This window comes from Microcaecilia unicolor, chromosome 7 (assembly GCF_901765095.1).
Source record: "Microcaecilia unicolor chromosome 7, aMicUni1.1, whole genome shotgun sequence".
Lineage (NCBI taxonomy): Eukaryota > Metazoa > Chordata > Amphibia > Gymnophiona > Siphonopidae > Microcaecilia > Microcaecilia unicolor.
Window position 1 is genome coordinate 156,230,179 of NC_044037.1, and position 16,070 is coordinate 156,246,248.

The following is a 16,070-nucleotide window of genomic DNA, read 5'->3' on the forward strand; positions in this document are numbered from 1 at the left end:
ACACTAGAAAAGGCAAAAGATGCTAAATCTATAAGGGATCCTTTTACTAAGCCACGGTAAAAAGTGGCCTGTGGTAGTGTAGGCACGTATTTTGGGTGTACGTTGGCCAGTTTTTACCGCATCTGCAAAACAAGGCTTTTTTTTTTTTTTTAATGGGACAGGAAAAGGGCATGCAGTAAAACTGAAATCAGCGCACGTCTAAAGCCAGCCTAGGCCATTAACATCATCCATTGATCTAGTGGTAAGGGCTCATGCGTTATACACATGGTGACCAGTCTGACCCGACCAACTGCTGATTACCACCGGAAAAGCTGCGCGTGGGAGGAAATAAATGCATCAGCCAGGCATTATGGGCACATGGCAAATCTGAAATTACTGCTGGGGGCACAGTAGCCTATTTAGGCACATGCTGCACATGTGTAGAACCTAACACGCCTTTGTAAAAGGGTCCCTAAAATGTTTTTAAAACAGAACAGCAAATTTTGTTTTCATTATAATATTTTTTTTTAAATGCCAACAAATGTAGCAACAGCTATCAGACGGTTCCATATTCTAATGGGGTCTGTTCCCACTATATTATTAGAGATCTTGTCCTCAGACTGCCAAAAGGGTGTTTATAACATGCATTACTCATGGGCTAGCAGATTAAACACACAGAAAAGTGGTGCCAGTTAGCAGTAAAGCGAAAGATACACACCTGTAGCAGGTATTCTCCAAGGACAGCAGGCTGATTGTTCTCACATGTGGGTGACGTCCACGGCAGCCCCTCGGATCGGAAGAGTTTCCCAGCAAACTCCAAAAGTCTCGTGGGAGGTCCAGCATGCGGGACACGCCCACCACTCATGCGCAGCCGTCTTCCCGCCCATGTGCGACCTCTCCCGCTCACTTGAATGAATAGCAAAAATTAACAAAACTACTCCAAAGGGGAGGAGGGAGGGTTGGTGAGAACAATCAGCCTGCTGTCCTCGGAGAAAGCGAATGCTACATACCTGTAGAAGGTATTCTCCGAGGACAGCAGGCTGATTGTTCTCACTGATGGGTGACGTCCACGGCAGCCCCTCCAATCGGAAACTTCACTAGCAAAGTCCTTTGCTAGTCCTTGCGCGCCCATGCGCGGCCGTCTTCCCGCCCGAACCGGCTAGTGTTCGTCAGTCCCGTATGTAGCAAGACAAAACAAGGGAAGACACAACTCCAAAGGGGAGGCGGGCGGGTTTGTGAGAACAATCAGCCTGCTGTCCTCGGAGAATACCTTCTACAGGTATGTAGCATTCGCTTTCTCCGAGGACAAGCAGGCTGCTTGTTCTCACTGATGGGGTATCCCTAGCCCCCAGGCTCACTCAAAACAACAAACATGGTCAATTGGGCCTCGCAACGGCAAGGACATAACTGAGATTGACCTAACAATTTATCCAACTAACTGAGAGTGTAGCCTGGAACAGAATAAAACATGGGCCTAGGGGGGTGGAGTTGGATCCTAAACCCCAAACAGATTCTGAAGCACTGACTGCCCGAACCGACTGTCGCGTCGGGTATCCTGCTGCAGGCAGCAATGAGATGTGAATGTGTGGACAGATGACCACGTCGCGGAAAAATCATGCCAGCGAAATCATAAGTACATAAGTACATAAGTAGTGCCATACTGGGAAAGACCAAAGGTCCATCTAGCCCAGCATCCTGTCACCGACAGTGGCCAATCCAGGTCAAGGGCACCTGGCACGCTCCCCAAATGTAAAAACATTCCAGACAAGTTATACCTAAAAATCAAAACTCGTAATTGCGGTAAGGCACCAAAAAGATGGGGAGAAAAAAACTCGACCCGAGGCCTCAAAGGGGCCTACCCCGAAAACGAAAGAAAACTTAACGGGGCCAAAAACTAGAAGTAAGGGAAAGGGAAAAAGACCAAAAGGCCCTTCTCCGGAATCCCTTTTTTTTTTTTTTTAGCGAAAAGTCAAAAAGATGCGCAAGGGTCAACTTAAGGGGCACGAACGGCGCAAAACACAACCGTACCGAGCGCGGACAAAAGAAGACTGACGAACACGAGCCGGTTCGGGCGGGAAGACGGCCGCGCATGCGCGCACGAGGACTAGCAAAGGACTTTGCTAGTGAAGTTTCCGATTGGAGGGGCTGCCGTGGACGTCACCCATCAGTGAGAACAAGCAGCCTGCTTGTCCTCGAAGAATACCTGCTACAGGTATGTATCTCCTTCGCTTTCTCAGAGGACAAGCAGGCTGCTTGTTCTCACATGTGGGGTATCCCTAGCACCCGGGCTCACGCAGAACAACAAAGAAAGGTCAATTGAGCCTTGCAATGGCGAGGACATAACAAGAATTGACCTACGAAGAACAACTAACAGAGTGCAACCTGAACAGAATAAAACAGGGTCTAGGTAGTTGGAGTTGGACTCTAAACCCCGAACAGATTCTGCAGCACCGACTGCCCAAACCGACTGTCGCGTCGGGTATCCTGCTGAAGGCAGTAATGAGATGTGAATGTGTGGACAGATGACCATGTTGCAGCCTTGCAAATCTCTTCGATAGTGGCTCAAATAAAAGTGTTTTTCTTTTTAACTAAATAGAAGCGCGAAGGGCACCTAAACAAGAAAAACAAGACAGAAGCGAAAACCGCTTAACGATTTCCGAGGGCTAAAAGGAGAGGGACGCAACCGCAGAAAATCAGAAACTGAGCGGGAGAGGTTGCGCATGGGCGGGAAGATGGCCGCGCATGAGTGGTGGGCGTGCCCCACGTGCTGGACCTCCCGCGAGACTTTTGGAGTTTGCTGGGAAACTCTTCCAATCCGAGGGGCTGCAGCGGACGTTACCCACATGTGAGAGCAATCAGCCTGCTTGTCCTCAGAGAATCGTCTTTTTTAAAGTAAAGCTTTTTAATTCACTTCAACTTTATCCAAGTTCTAAAACATAGTACGAATAGTTCTTTGGGTTTCATTCACACCTAAAAAGCTTCAATTCTCTCTTTACTGGCATGTCAAGTTGGTACTTTGCCTGTAAGAAATCCATACACTTCTGCTGAAGCTCCTTGCTCTGTTCAGCAGGGTACTGGACATTAGGACAAGTAGATAAAATCAAGTCCTATGAACAGAGATTCTCATTTTCTCCTGTCAGTGATGATATTCTTTCCCTCTCTTTAGGGAGCTTTTCAATCTTGACTCACTAAAAAGGTAGATGTTAAATACAAGGGAGAGAGTTCTGTGAAGTCTTGATTTCAATTAAGACTATTATGCTATTTTTTATAACTCTATATTTTATTTTCCACAGGTGAAGTTGCTGCTTAGTGTATTTGCTCTCACATGTTTTTTCTCTTTGATAGTTGATGTAGCAAGTTTTCAACACTCAAATACTGTAGTAACTTGTGATACAGAAGTATGCAACCCCCAAAAGTCATATGTAATATATTAACTCAGTATATACAGCTGTAATATGATATGTTCACATGAGTAGTAACCACAGGTTATGGACTTCTACATCTAATGTCAATCGATTAAAAAAAAAAATCATGTGTTTTTCAGGAGTGTGTCAGGTGTTCACATAAACTCTAGTTTTTCAAATCGGGCTTTCTGAAAAGAAGACTGTCCTAACCAAAAGTATATATATAAGGGTACAAATTTCCATGCATTAAACATATTTGCTTTTACCAGAATGTGTCCTCCTGAATCACAGGTACTTCACAACTTCTGCAAATAGGAATTCAATGGCCTCTATCCACTACATTATGCATATACCCATTCACACCTTTTCTGTTTCAACAGTTTAACCTTACAGTCTGGAATATTACCATTTTATAACACTTTGGGCATAAATAAAGAACTGAGATGTAGCAAACACACTAATGCAGGATTGTCCGACCTCTGTCCTCAAGGGCCACAGTACAGTCAGGTTTCCAGGATTTCCTGAATTAATATTATCATGCAATGCCTTCACTGTATGCAATTAGATCTTATGCATATTCATTGGGGAAATCCTGAAAACCCGACCTGGCAAGTGCTGAAGTTTGACACCTCTGCACTAATGCCTACTGTAAGGCCATCACCCCAATCCTACATATACTTATTTCTGCAATCTGGTCAACAGCTTCCTCTGGATATTGACAGACTGAAAATGAATTGCCTTCTAAAATATGCAGTCTCTACCCTTTTCCACACAATCTTTCTTTGTACAAATGGCATTCAGTTCAGAAAACAACCATCTGTGGAAAAGTAGCTGCATGATCTATATGAAGATCACCTCCAGAACACTATTACCAACAGTACAGTAAAAGAACCTGAATATCATTTCACCTTATTTCAGAAAACCCCACCACTAAACATCAAACAACTAAAGTCTCTTGGAGGGTGAGGTCAAACAGACGCCCTCTTTTCAGAAACTGATCCGAAACATTAACACCTATGCACCACAATACAGGGGCAGCACTCATACAGCTATGACAAGTTTACTGTATGATAAAGCTATATATCAACCGCCAACATCGAATCCATAAATATAAATTAGATATATCCATTAAACCAATAAAAAGTTTTAACCCAGATTTTAATCCAACAACCCTTTGTGCGACTTCCTTATTCACAGAGACTTATTGACTAGCTTTAATTCTAATCTGTTACAAAAAACATTCCGAGAGATTTACATTACTGTTTTTCTTAACAAAACCCAAAAGCACACTAAATTATTCTAGTTGCCCAAACATCAAGATATCCACTCCCAAGACGTAACCAAGCGGTCACTGCCAGAACAAGGATGCCCTTACCTTCGATTGCAATAACATGCTCCCGGATCTGATTCTGTAACACCGGCTCTTCCACACGCTCCAACAGCTCGTAGATAGAGTAGATATTAGGATGCACGGACTCGAAGCGCTGGATCTCGGCCCGGATAGCTGCCGAGTTGGCCAGCTGCTGTTGGTAGTTCATATTCTACCTCAGTAGGAGAGACTCTCTATGATCGTCCAAGGGTTGCCGTGTATCTTTCTCTTCGACCTATCAAATCCCCTACTATCTCAAAAAAATATCGATCTTTTACAGCGAAAAATTCCCTCCAAACGACTAGCGAAGAGACCTGGAGGAAGGTAGCTCTCAGGAGCTAGAGGGGCACGGCGTGGGCTGTCATGCCGTCGCTGGCCGGGGACAGGGCGCCATCGGCCGCCTCCTCTCTGCCGGCTCCGGCGATACCCCAGCTCCCAATGTCAGTGCATGGCGACGACGGCCGGCATGTACCTGCCTGTCACCTCCGACTCAGAACAGCCACCATGGGAAAAGATTCACGGCGATTCCCGAACAAAAACCGAAACCTGTCCGCAGGGAGCCGCTCTTCCGTCACCCTGCGAAACCGAGACCGCAGCCTTCAGTCCAACCACCAAGTACCCTAACAAAAGGGCCACTCCTGCCTTTCCCGTTTCCGCCTCAGAATTAAAAACAATGCCACGATTTGTAGCACGAGCACAGAAAAACAGCAGCTGTGCAGCAGCGCGCGCCTACTTTCCGTAGCATAACACAGTGAGCGGCGGCTGTGGTGGTGGATTCCACCGACCACTCTATCCCGGGGCAAACGCTCACATCTCTTTTCCCCTTCCCCAGCCCTGTCTCTCACCCCAAAATGCGGCTGCAAGTATCGCTTTTCCCCTTTCTCTCTCGGTTGGGCCCGTCCTATTTCTCTAAACACCCCGCAGCTGTGAATTCCGTCTACCTCTCGGCAACTGCAAGGACGCCGCCACTGGCTACCAATGACGTCATGCGTAGGCTCCTGCTTCTCTCAGTCCTTTGCTCCTAGATTCAGGAACCTCTAACACAGTGCACCATGGGAACTGTAGGTCTTCTACTCTTTTCCCTCCCCCTGCCTGTGTTGTCATACACCCTCTCTTTCAAACTTACTATTCCAGGAGCGTTAACAGAAGTGTTGGGGCAATTTTTGTAGTGGAGCAGCGGGAAACCGTCGTTGTATGAACGCATGTACAAATGTAAGCTTACATATTCCAAGGGCCATTACTGTCTCTAAGAAAGATGATGAATAATCTCATTTTTTATCCTTGGTCTCCCATGTGTTTAACGTTATATATATAGCTTTGAAGAGGTGCCATACTGGAACTTTATAATAAACAGTGGTAATGAAGATTGACTAGAGGCTCCGCTTTGCAGAGAGCCCAAGATACCCAGTTCCACTCTGGAGATTTGGGGCAGTTCTGGATTTGTGAGCAGCCAATCCTTGTGCATTATGGGACCTCCAGCACTGATTTCAATGCCTAGGATCAGGCACTACAAGTCCCACACACTCCTTTGTGATGTAAGTTCAAAACCAGGATTGTTCCAACATCTCCAGCCTGGAATTGGGTAACTTGGCATCTTGGGCTTTGCTATATTTTTGTATTTGTTCGGATGCTGAAAAAGTTGGAGACTTTATAAAAAACAATGAAAATAGATGAGGCAAACAGTATGGTGATTACAAAAATATGACAACCAATTTTTTGGGGGGTATGAGGACGCTCCTTCAAAATCCCCAAATTTTAGTGGCTCTGCATCCTGCTTGTCCCCACCAGTCTCACTTGTCTCCCCCAGGTCCAGCCTCTGGCTCTCTGTCCATCCACAGCAGGGCCGTGCCTAGGGTCTCTGTCGCCCCCCTGCAGACTATCAGTTGGCGGGCTCCCCCCCCCCCCCCCCCCCGTGAAAATGGTGATATTCTTAGAAACAAACTGCTATACATTGCAATATAAGATAGCAGATGTAAATTCTCAAAGTGGACATATTCCAAACACTAAAATTAAAATAAAATGATTTTTTTCTACCTTTGTTGTCTGGTGATTTTCTTTTTCTGATCATGCTGGCCCAGTATCTGATTCTGCTGCTATCTGTCCTCTTAACTCCGTTTCCAGGGCTTCCTTTCCATTTATTTCTTTCCTTTCCTCCTTTTTTCTTCATTTCTGGTCCTCAGCTTCTGCCTATTTTCTTCATCCATGTGCAGTTTTTCTCCTCTCTTCCTTTTCCCTCATTTCTTCTCCTTCATCTCTCTTCCCTCCCCTCTATGTCCAGCAATTTCTCCTCTCTCCCTGAGCCCTGCCCTCCCATCCATGCCCCTCTGTCCCCTGCCCCCTCCATTCATCCCTATCCAGCAATTCCCCTCTCTCCCTGAGCCCTGCCCTGCAATCCATATTCATCCATGCCCATCTGTCCCCTGCCCCCTCCATTCATCCTATCCAGCAATTCCCCTCTCTCCCTGAGCCCTGCCCTCCCAATCCATGCCCATCCATGCTCCTCTGTCACCTGTCCCCTCCATTCATCCCTATCCAGCAATTCCCCTCTCTCCCTGAGCCCTGCCCTCCCAATCCATGCTCCTCTGTCCCCTGCCCCCTCCATTCATCCCTTTCCAGCAATTTCCCTCTCTCCCTGAGGGCTGCCCTCCCAATCCATGCCCATCCATGCTCCTCTGTCCCCTGCCCCTCCATTCATCCTATCCAGCAATTCCCCTCTCTCCCTGAGCCCTGCCCTCCCAATCCATGCCAATCCATGCTCCTCTGTCACCTGTCCCCTCCATTCATCCCTATCCAGCAATTCCCCTCTCTCCCTGAGCCCTGCCCTCCCAATCCATGCTCCTCTGTCCCCTGCCCCCTCCATTCATCCCTTTCCAGCAATTCCCCTCTCTCCCTGAGCCCTGCCCTCCCATCCATGCTCCTCTGTGCCCTCCATTCATCCCTAATTCCCTATCCAGCAATTCCCCTCTCTCCCTGAGCCCTGCCCCTCCCATCCACACTCCTCTGTCACCCTCCATTAATCCCTATCCAGCAATTCCCCTCTCTCCCTTCCATGACCCTCCCCCACCTCGCATCCATGCTCGTCTCTCCCCTGCCCTCCCGCTCCCATTGTTCAAATACTGCCCGCCCTCTTCTCTCCCACCAACATCCCTTTTCTTGTTTTTTCTATTTTAAATTTACCTCCGTGGCGGTCCAGCAGCACAGCGTCAGTGAAGGAGGCGGCGCTCGCCTCACAACGTCTCTAGCCTTCCCTTCGCTGTGTTCCGCCTTCTTCTGACGTCATTTCCTTGACGTCAGAAGAAGGCGGAACACAGTGAAGAGAAGGCTAGACGTCGGGAGCGCCGCCTCCTTCACTGATGCTGCGCTGCTGGACCGCCACGGAGGTAAATTTAAAAAGAAAAAAACACAAAAGGGATGTTGGGGGGGGTGGAGAAGAGGGCGGGCAGTAGTTGAACAATGGGAGCGGGAGGGCGAGCGAGGTGAGCATGGTGCAGCGGCGCCCCCCAGAGGGTGGCACCCCCCTGCCATGCTTACCTCGCTTACCGTGTTGGCACGGCCCTGATCCACAGACCTCTAATGACTCATTTGGGAAGGCTGAGAAGTTAGTTAAGTCCATTGATGGGACTAGGGTAGAAAATGTTAAAAGGGACAAAAACCTTGCCATTTGCACATGTTCTCCTAACTATTTGCTCACATGGATATTATTTCACAAAAAGTTTACATTAAGTTTTAAACTTTATTTTTACTGATCTATAAGAGATGTACAACAGTAGACACATAGAGAATTATATCTTGATAAAGTATAGAATACATAATATGTCAATTCTGGAGTCACCTCAGTAGCAGCAACTCAAACTCCCCATTAGCCCAGGGCCGGGCCAACCATTAGACAGCAGTATTAGCTGCCCTAGGTGAACCTTCAGCCTTACACCCACTTTAGTTAAATTTCCAGCCTTTAGCCCATTTCCCCTTCCCCAACAGTTTGATAATTAACCTATACAATCACAATCATTCCATAACAGTCCTATTAAAAAAACCCCCACACACATACACTCTAGCATAAAAAGGGTAGCGCAGTGTGCCCTAGGTGCAGGCAACAAAGGGGTGAGTGGAGCAGGTGTACAGCTGTTGGCTTTGCCAGACCCTACCCCCTCTGATGTCAACTTCCTGTTCTGGTGTAGAGGACCGGCAAAGCTGACAGCTGCATGCCTGCTCTGCGCACCCCCCTCCTCGGAGGAGAGGGGTGTTTTGCCCCAGGTGGCAACTAAAGTAAGTACACCACTGTACATACACAGTTGGACATTATGGCTGCAACTCTATAAATCGGCACCTCAGTGTAGGCACCCCAATGCTGTGTGCTTAGCACCAATTCTATAATGGCATCTTGAAGACATAGAAGTCAACATCGGTACAGCCTCTTATGCCATGTTAATGGCAGGTGTAAGTTGGTACACCAAGCTTGAGGCATATTTTCAAAGCACTTTGGGAGGCTAAGTTCCATAGGTTTCTATGGAACTTTGGGAGGCTAAGTGCTTTGAAAATGAGCCCGTGCAAAGCAAGTGACACGTGTAATTTATAGTATTCTATAAGCTATGCACGTAACTGAAACACCCATGGCCTGCCCATTTGTATACACCCCTTGCAGTTAAGCGTTATGGTACTTAGGCACTTCCTTACAGAAAAGCACATAGTGCACATACGCACCTGTCAATTAATGGCACCTTTGACACACAATAGTGATGCATACCTCTAGGCGCCAGTTTATGAAATCACTTTCTTTTCTTAAATACTAAACTTTCAGCCCTTGAGAAACTGTTGGCCTAGGCCATTCCTAGACTTGCACAAGGATTGGGATAGCTGTGCACTAGACAGTATTTTGGAACTACACAGAGGAAAAAGAAAAACACATTCCATACATATCTAACAAACCTGTCATACTAAAACTGCACTAATGGACTCAAATAACTACAATCCACATAAAAAGCAGCACCCTATAATACCAATATACTTTCTACATGAAAAATCACAAGTCAAAAGGTTACAGCTCCCTAAATAGAAGCAAAATACCTCACTTCTGTCACACTTGAAGGATATATAGACAGAACCACAAATATAAATGAAACCTTTCATTCTATAACTTGGCAACTAAGGTGACAAGTGCATATATAGTTTACAGAATGCTAGAACTTATGCATGCCAGAGGCACCAATAATTGGCATTTAGGAGCTATCCTATACGGTTCATGCCAAAGTCACATGGAGAAATTCTATATAGCGCACCCAAAGTTAGGCATGAATCATGATAATCAATAATCAGTCTTAACAAGCACTGGTTATGCGCATATCTGCTCTGCAACCCTATTCTATAACGTATGTGCCTAATTCATCTTATGTACAATTGAAAAGAGGGCATAACTAAAAAAGGGTCATGGGAAGGTGCAAGCATTTACAGCAGCCTTTGACAGGCATAAATGCTCCCGTCTAAAGTTAGGCACGATAATGATGTAAGCTAGTATTCTATGAAGACAATTCCACATGGAACTTCCTTTACAGACTTCAAGCTTAGCGTACATCATCCAAGCATCTAACTTTGGGCAACCTATACAGAATTTCCCCCCTTAGCACATAACTGCAAAGGAGCATACATGTGAGTGGAGTAGGGGCGGGTCATAGGCATGTCATCATTATAGAATGCTATCAGTTGTGCATTTTGCACAGTGCACTTAGGGCAAGTTGCACAAAGGTCCCCGGAAAAAAACGCCCGGTATTTCCACCTCAGAAAAAATTACCGATTTGGAAATACAGGGTGATTCCCAAAGCAAGTAGCATGCAAATTAACTGTTTGCAAAAGCAGTGAGCAGCTTGATAGGAGGGAAGCCAGTTGGCCAGCTGAGCTTATGCAGAACAGCTAATTATTAAGCGTGGCTGCTCTGTGCGTGCTCAGAGTGGCACTAGCATATGGCTTTCAAGGGTGTGGGCAGTGGCATACCAAGGGTGGGGCGGTCCACCCCAGGTGTCAGCAGGTGGGGGGGTGCTCTGCTAGCGCCGCAGTTCCCACCTGCCTACCACCAGCTCCATCGACAGACAACCCTCTTCTCCTGCCACCCGGCCAGCACCCAGCCTTTAAACAAAAATCTGTGAAGCACCTCACCTCTGCTCTGCTATAAAAGAAGCAAATTGCCTCGTCGCGTCAGCCCTTCCATCACTATGTCCCACCCTCGTGGAAATAGGAAGTTACATCAGAGGGCGGGCCACAGTGAGGGAAGGGCCGACGCGATGAGGCGATTTGCTTCTTTTACAGCAGAGGCAAGGCGCTTCACAGATTTTTTTTAAAGGCTGGGTGCCAGCCAGGTGGCAGGAGAAGAGGGTCGTCTGTCGACGGAGCTAGTGGTAGGCAGGTGGGAACTGGATCAGGGAGGGGGGAGGCTCAGATGGGAGAAGGGGACTGGGTCTGTGGGGGCTCAGATGGGAGAAGGATACTGGGTCTAGGGGGGCTCAGATGGGAGAAGGGGACTGGGACTGGGTCTGGGGGGGGGGGCTCAGATGGGAGAAGGGGTCTGGGTGGGATGGGGAGAGGCTCAGATAGGAGAAGGGGCCTGGAGCTGGAACTAGGGTCTGAGAAGGGGGCAGGAAGGAGAATGGGTCTGGGGCTGAAAAGGGGGGCCCTAATGCAAGGCATGTGGATGAAGGGGACTGGAACTGGGGACTGAAATGGAGGGTAGGTGGGATAAGGTGGCTAGTGCTGGAACTGGGAGATGAAAAGGGGCAGGGGCTGAAACTGTGGGGACTGGGGGCTGAAAAGGGGACAGGGAGAAGTGGCTGGGGCTGAAGCTTGGGACTGGTGGGAGAAAAGGGCTGGGGTTGAAACTGGGGACTGGGGGCTGAAAAGGGGACAGGGAAAAGTGGCTGGGGGCTGAAGCTCGGGACTTGTGGGAGAAAAGGGCTGGGGCTGAAACTGGGGACTGGTGGTATAGTGGGGCTGAAACTGGGGGCTGAAAAGGGGGGGCAGGTGGGAGATGTGGGCTGGAACTGGAACTAGGGGCAGGTGCGATAATGGGGCTGGGGGCCAAAAAGAGGGGGCAGAGAGAGAGGGGGGGGACAGATCCTGGATGGAAGGGGCAGCGAGAGGGAGGGCAGACCCTGGATGGAAGTGGGAGCGAGAGGGAGGGCAGACCCTAGATGGATGGGAGAGGGGGGGTAAATGGTGGGTTGAATGGGCAGAGAGAAAGGGCAGACAGTGGATGGGAGGGATAGAAAGGGCAGGCAGTGGATGGAAGGGGGAGAGAGAGAGGGCAGACGGGCAGATGGTGGATGAAAGGGGCAGAGAAAGAGGGCAGATTTGGATGGAAGGGAGAGAGAGGGCAGACAGTGGATGGAAGGGACAGGGAGAGTGGGCAGACATTGGATGGAGGGGATGGCAGAGAGGGCAGATACTGGATGGCAGAGAGAGAGAGCAAAGACAGATGCTGAATGGAAGGAAGACAGTGAAAAGAAGATGAGGAAAGCAGAAACCAGAGACAACAAACTGTAAATAAAATATATATTTTTATTTTTTTTGCTTTAGGATAAAGTAGTATTGTAGCTGTGTTAATAAATGTTTATAATTGAACATGGAAATAAGGTAATCTTTTTATTGGACTAATTTTAATACATTTTGACTAACTTTCAGAGAACAAAACCCCCTTCCTCAGCTCAGAATAAGTACATAAGTACATAAGTAGTGCCATACTGGGAAAGACCAAAGGTCCATCTAGCCCAGCATCCTGTCACCGACAGTGGCCAATCCAGGTCAAGGGCACCTGGCACGCTCCCCAAACGTAAAAACATTCCAGACAAGTTATACCTAAAAATGCGGAATTTTTCCAAGTCCATTTAATAGCGGTCTGTGGACTTGTCCTTTAGGAATCTATCTAACCCCTTTTTAAACTCCGTCAAGCTAACCGCCCGTACCACGTTCTCCGGCAACGAATTCCAGAGTCTAATTACATGTTGGGTGAAGAAAAATTTTCTCCGATTCGTTTTAAATTTACCACACTGTAGCTTCAACTCATGCCCTCTAGTCCTAGTATTTTTGGATAGCGTGAACAGTCGCTTCACATCCACCCGATCCATTCCACTCATTATTTTATACACTTCTATCATATCTCCCCTCAGCCGTCTCTTCTCCAAGCTGAAAAGCCCTAGCCTTCTCAGCCTCTCTTCATAGGAAAGTCGTCCCATCCCCACTATCATTTTCGTCGCCCTTCGCTGTACCTTTTCCAATTCTACTATATCTTTTTTGAGATACGGAGACCAGTACTGAACACAATACTCCAGGTGCGGTCGCACCATGGAGCGATACAACGGCATTATAACATCCGCACACCTGGACTCCATACCCTTCCTAATAATACCCAACATTCTATTCGCTTTCCTAGCCGCAGCAGCACACTGAGCAGAAGGTTTCAGCGTATCATCGACGACGACACCCAGATCCCTTTCTTGATCCGTAACTCCTAACGCAGAACCTTGCAAGACGTAGCTATAATTCGGGTTCCTCTTACCCACATGCATCACTTTGCACTTGTCAACATTGAACTTCATCTGCCACTTGCACGCCCATTCTCCCAGTCTCGCAAGGTCCTCCTGTAATTGTTCACATTCCTCCTGCGACTTGACGACCCTGAATAATTTTGTGTCATCGGCGAATTTAATTACCTCACTAGTTATTCCCATCTCTAGGTCATTTATAAATACATTAAAAAGCAACGGACCCAGCACAGACCCCTGCGGGACCCCACTAACTACCCTCCTCCACTGAGAATACTGGCCACGCAATCCTACTCTCTGCTTCCTATCTTTCAACCAGTTCTTAATCCATAATAATACCCTACCTCCGATTCCATGACTCTGCAATTTCTTCAGGAGTCTTTCGTGCGGCACTTTGTCAAACGCCTTCTGAAAATCCAGATATACAATATCAACCGGCTCCCCATTGTCCACATGTTTGCTTACCCCCTCAAAAAAATGCATTAGATTGGTGAGGCAAGACTTCCCTTCACTAAATCCGTGCTGACTTTGTCTCATCAGTCCATGTTTTTGTATATGCTCTGCAATTTTATTCTTAATAATAGCCTCCACCATCTTGCCCGGCACCGACGTCAGACTCACCGGTCTATAATTTCCCGGATCTCCTCTGGAACCCTTCTTAAAAATCGGAGTAACATTGGCTACCCTCCAGTCTTCCGGTACTACACTCGATTTTAGGGACAGATTGCATATTTCTAACAGTAGCTCCGCAAGTTCATTTTTTAGTTCTATTAATACTCTGGGATGAATACCATCAGGTCCCGGTGATTTACTACTCTTCAGCTTGCTGAACTGACCCATTACATCCTCCAAGGTTACAGAGAATTTGTTTAGTTTCTCCGACTCCCCCGCTTCAAATATTCTTTCCGGCACCGGTGTCCCCCCCAAATCCTCCTCAGTGAAGACCGAAGCAAAGAATTCATTTAATTTCTCCGCTACGGCTTTGTCCTCCTTGATCGCCCCTTTAACACCATTTTCATCCAGCGGCCCAACCGACTCTTTGGCCGGTTTCCTGCTTTTAATGTATTCAAAAAAATTTTTACTATGTATTTTTGCTTCCAACGCTAATTTCTTCTCAAAGTCCTTTTTTGCCCTCCTTATCTCCGCTTTGCATTTGGCTTGGCATTCCTTATGATCTATCCTGTTACTTTCAGTTGGTTCTCTTCTCCACTTTCTGAAGGATTGTTTTTTGGCTCTAATGATTTCCTTTATCTTACTGTTTAGCCACGCCGGCTGACGTTTAGTCTTTTTTCCCTTTTTTCTAATACGTGGAATATATTTGTCCTGAACCTCCAGGATGGTGTTTTTAAACAGCATCCACGCCTGATGCAAGTTTTTTACTCTGCGAGCTGCTCCTTTCAGTCTTTTTTTCACCATTTTTCTCATTTTGTCGTAATCACCTTTTCTATAGTTAAACGCTAGCGTACTTGATTTCCTAGTTTCACTTCCTTCAATGCCAATATCAAAACCGATCATATTATGATCACTGTTATCAAGCGGCCCTCGTATCGTTACCCCCTGCACTAGATCATGAGCACCACTAAGGACTAAGTCTAGTATTTTTCCTTCTCTTGTCGGCTCCTGAACTAGCTGTTCCATGAAGCTGTCCTTGATTTCATCAAGAAATCCTATGTCCCTTGCGTGTACAGATGTTACATTAACCCAGTCTATATGCGGGTAATTGAAATCCCCCATTATTATTGTGTTGCCCAGTTTGTTTGCGTCCCTGATTTCCTTTAACATTTCCGCATCCGTCTGTTCGTCCTGGCCAGGCGGACGGTAGTACACTCCTATCACTATCCTTTTCCCCTTTGCACATGGAATTTCAATCCACAGTGATTCCAAGGAGTGTTTTGTTTCCTGCAGAATTTTCAATCTATTTGATTCAAGGCTCTCGTTAATATACAATGCTACCCCTCCACCAATCCGATTCACCCTATCACTACGATATAATTTGTACCCCGGTATGACAGTGTCCCACTGGTTATCCTCCTTCCACCAGGTCTCAGAGATGCCTATTATATCTAATTTTTCATTTAGTGCAATATATTCCAACTCCCCCATCTTATTTCTTAGGCTCCTGGCATTCGCATATAGACATTTCAAACTATGTTTGTTGTTCCTAAGTACATCATGCTTAGTACTTGACAGGATACTGTAACAGCACTATACTCTATTGACCTCAGGTTTTGGCCTCTGAAAGCTAAATGTATTAGTCCAATAAAATGGTATTATTTTATTTTCTATATTTGTTTTATTTCTATTTGTTAATTTGTAAAGTGGTGATTGGTACTTGTTAGTTTTTTTCAATTTTACATCTGCTGTCTTTATATTTTGCACAGCACTAGGGGACATTTTCTGTTTCTGTGGTGTTGCATTGTATGCAGAGTCTGGCATCTTGGGGGGTCGGTTTAATTTTTGTGTAAGTAGAAAGTTTATGGTTACTTATTCTATAGTGGATTAGGGTGTATCTGTGTTTGTGAAAAAGACATGGCTTTCAGTTGGCATTGACTGTGCAGGATCGACGATCTGTACTATTCTGTCTGGTTTTGTTTTGCAATAGGTGAATTGATGTTCTAGTGCTTACTGTAGTGTTTAAGATGCTTTCCTTTTCCTTGTGTGACTTGTATAATTTACTGCTTATGGTACAGTGGGGGAAATAAGTATTTGATCCCTTGCTGATTTTGTAAGTTTGCCCACTGACAAAGACATGAGCAGCCCATAATTGAAGGGTAGGTTATTGGTAACAGTGAG

At 46.5% G+C, this 16,070-nt stretch overlaps 1 protein-coding gene across 1 annotated transcript in view; it reads right to left on the reverse strand.

The window, feature by feature from the left end:
- Window positions 1–5,729, reverse strand: part of AGAP1 (ArfGAP with GTPase domain, ankyrin repeat and PH domain 1) — a 2,358,592-nt gene extending 2,352,863 nt beyond the window's left edge. Inside the window, exon 1 of the mRNA XM_030210552.1 lies at window positions 4,759–5,729. Within this exon, the coding sequence (XP_030066412.1) occupies window positions 4,759–4,921 (163 nt within the window). The 5' untranslated portion in view covers window positions 4,922–5,729. The remainder of the gene's footprint in view (window positions 1–4,758) is intronic.
- Window positions 5,730–16,070: the final 10,341 nt, after the last annotated feature.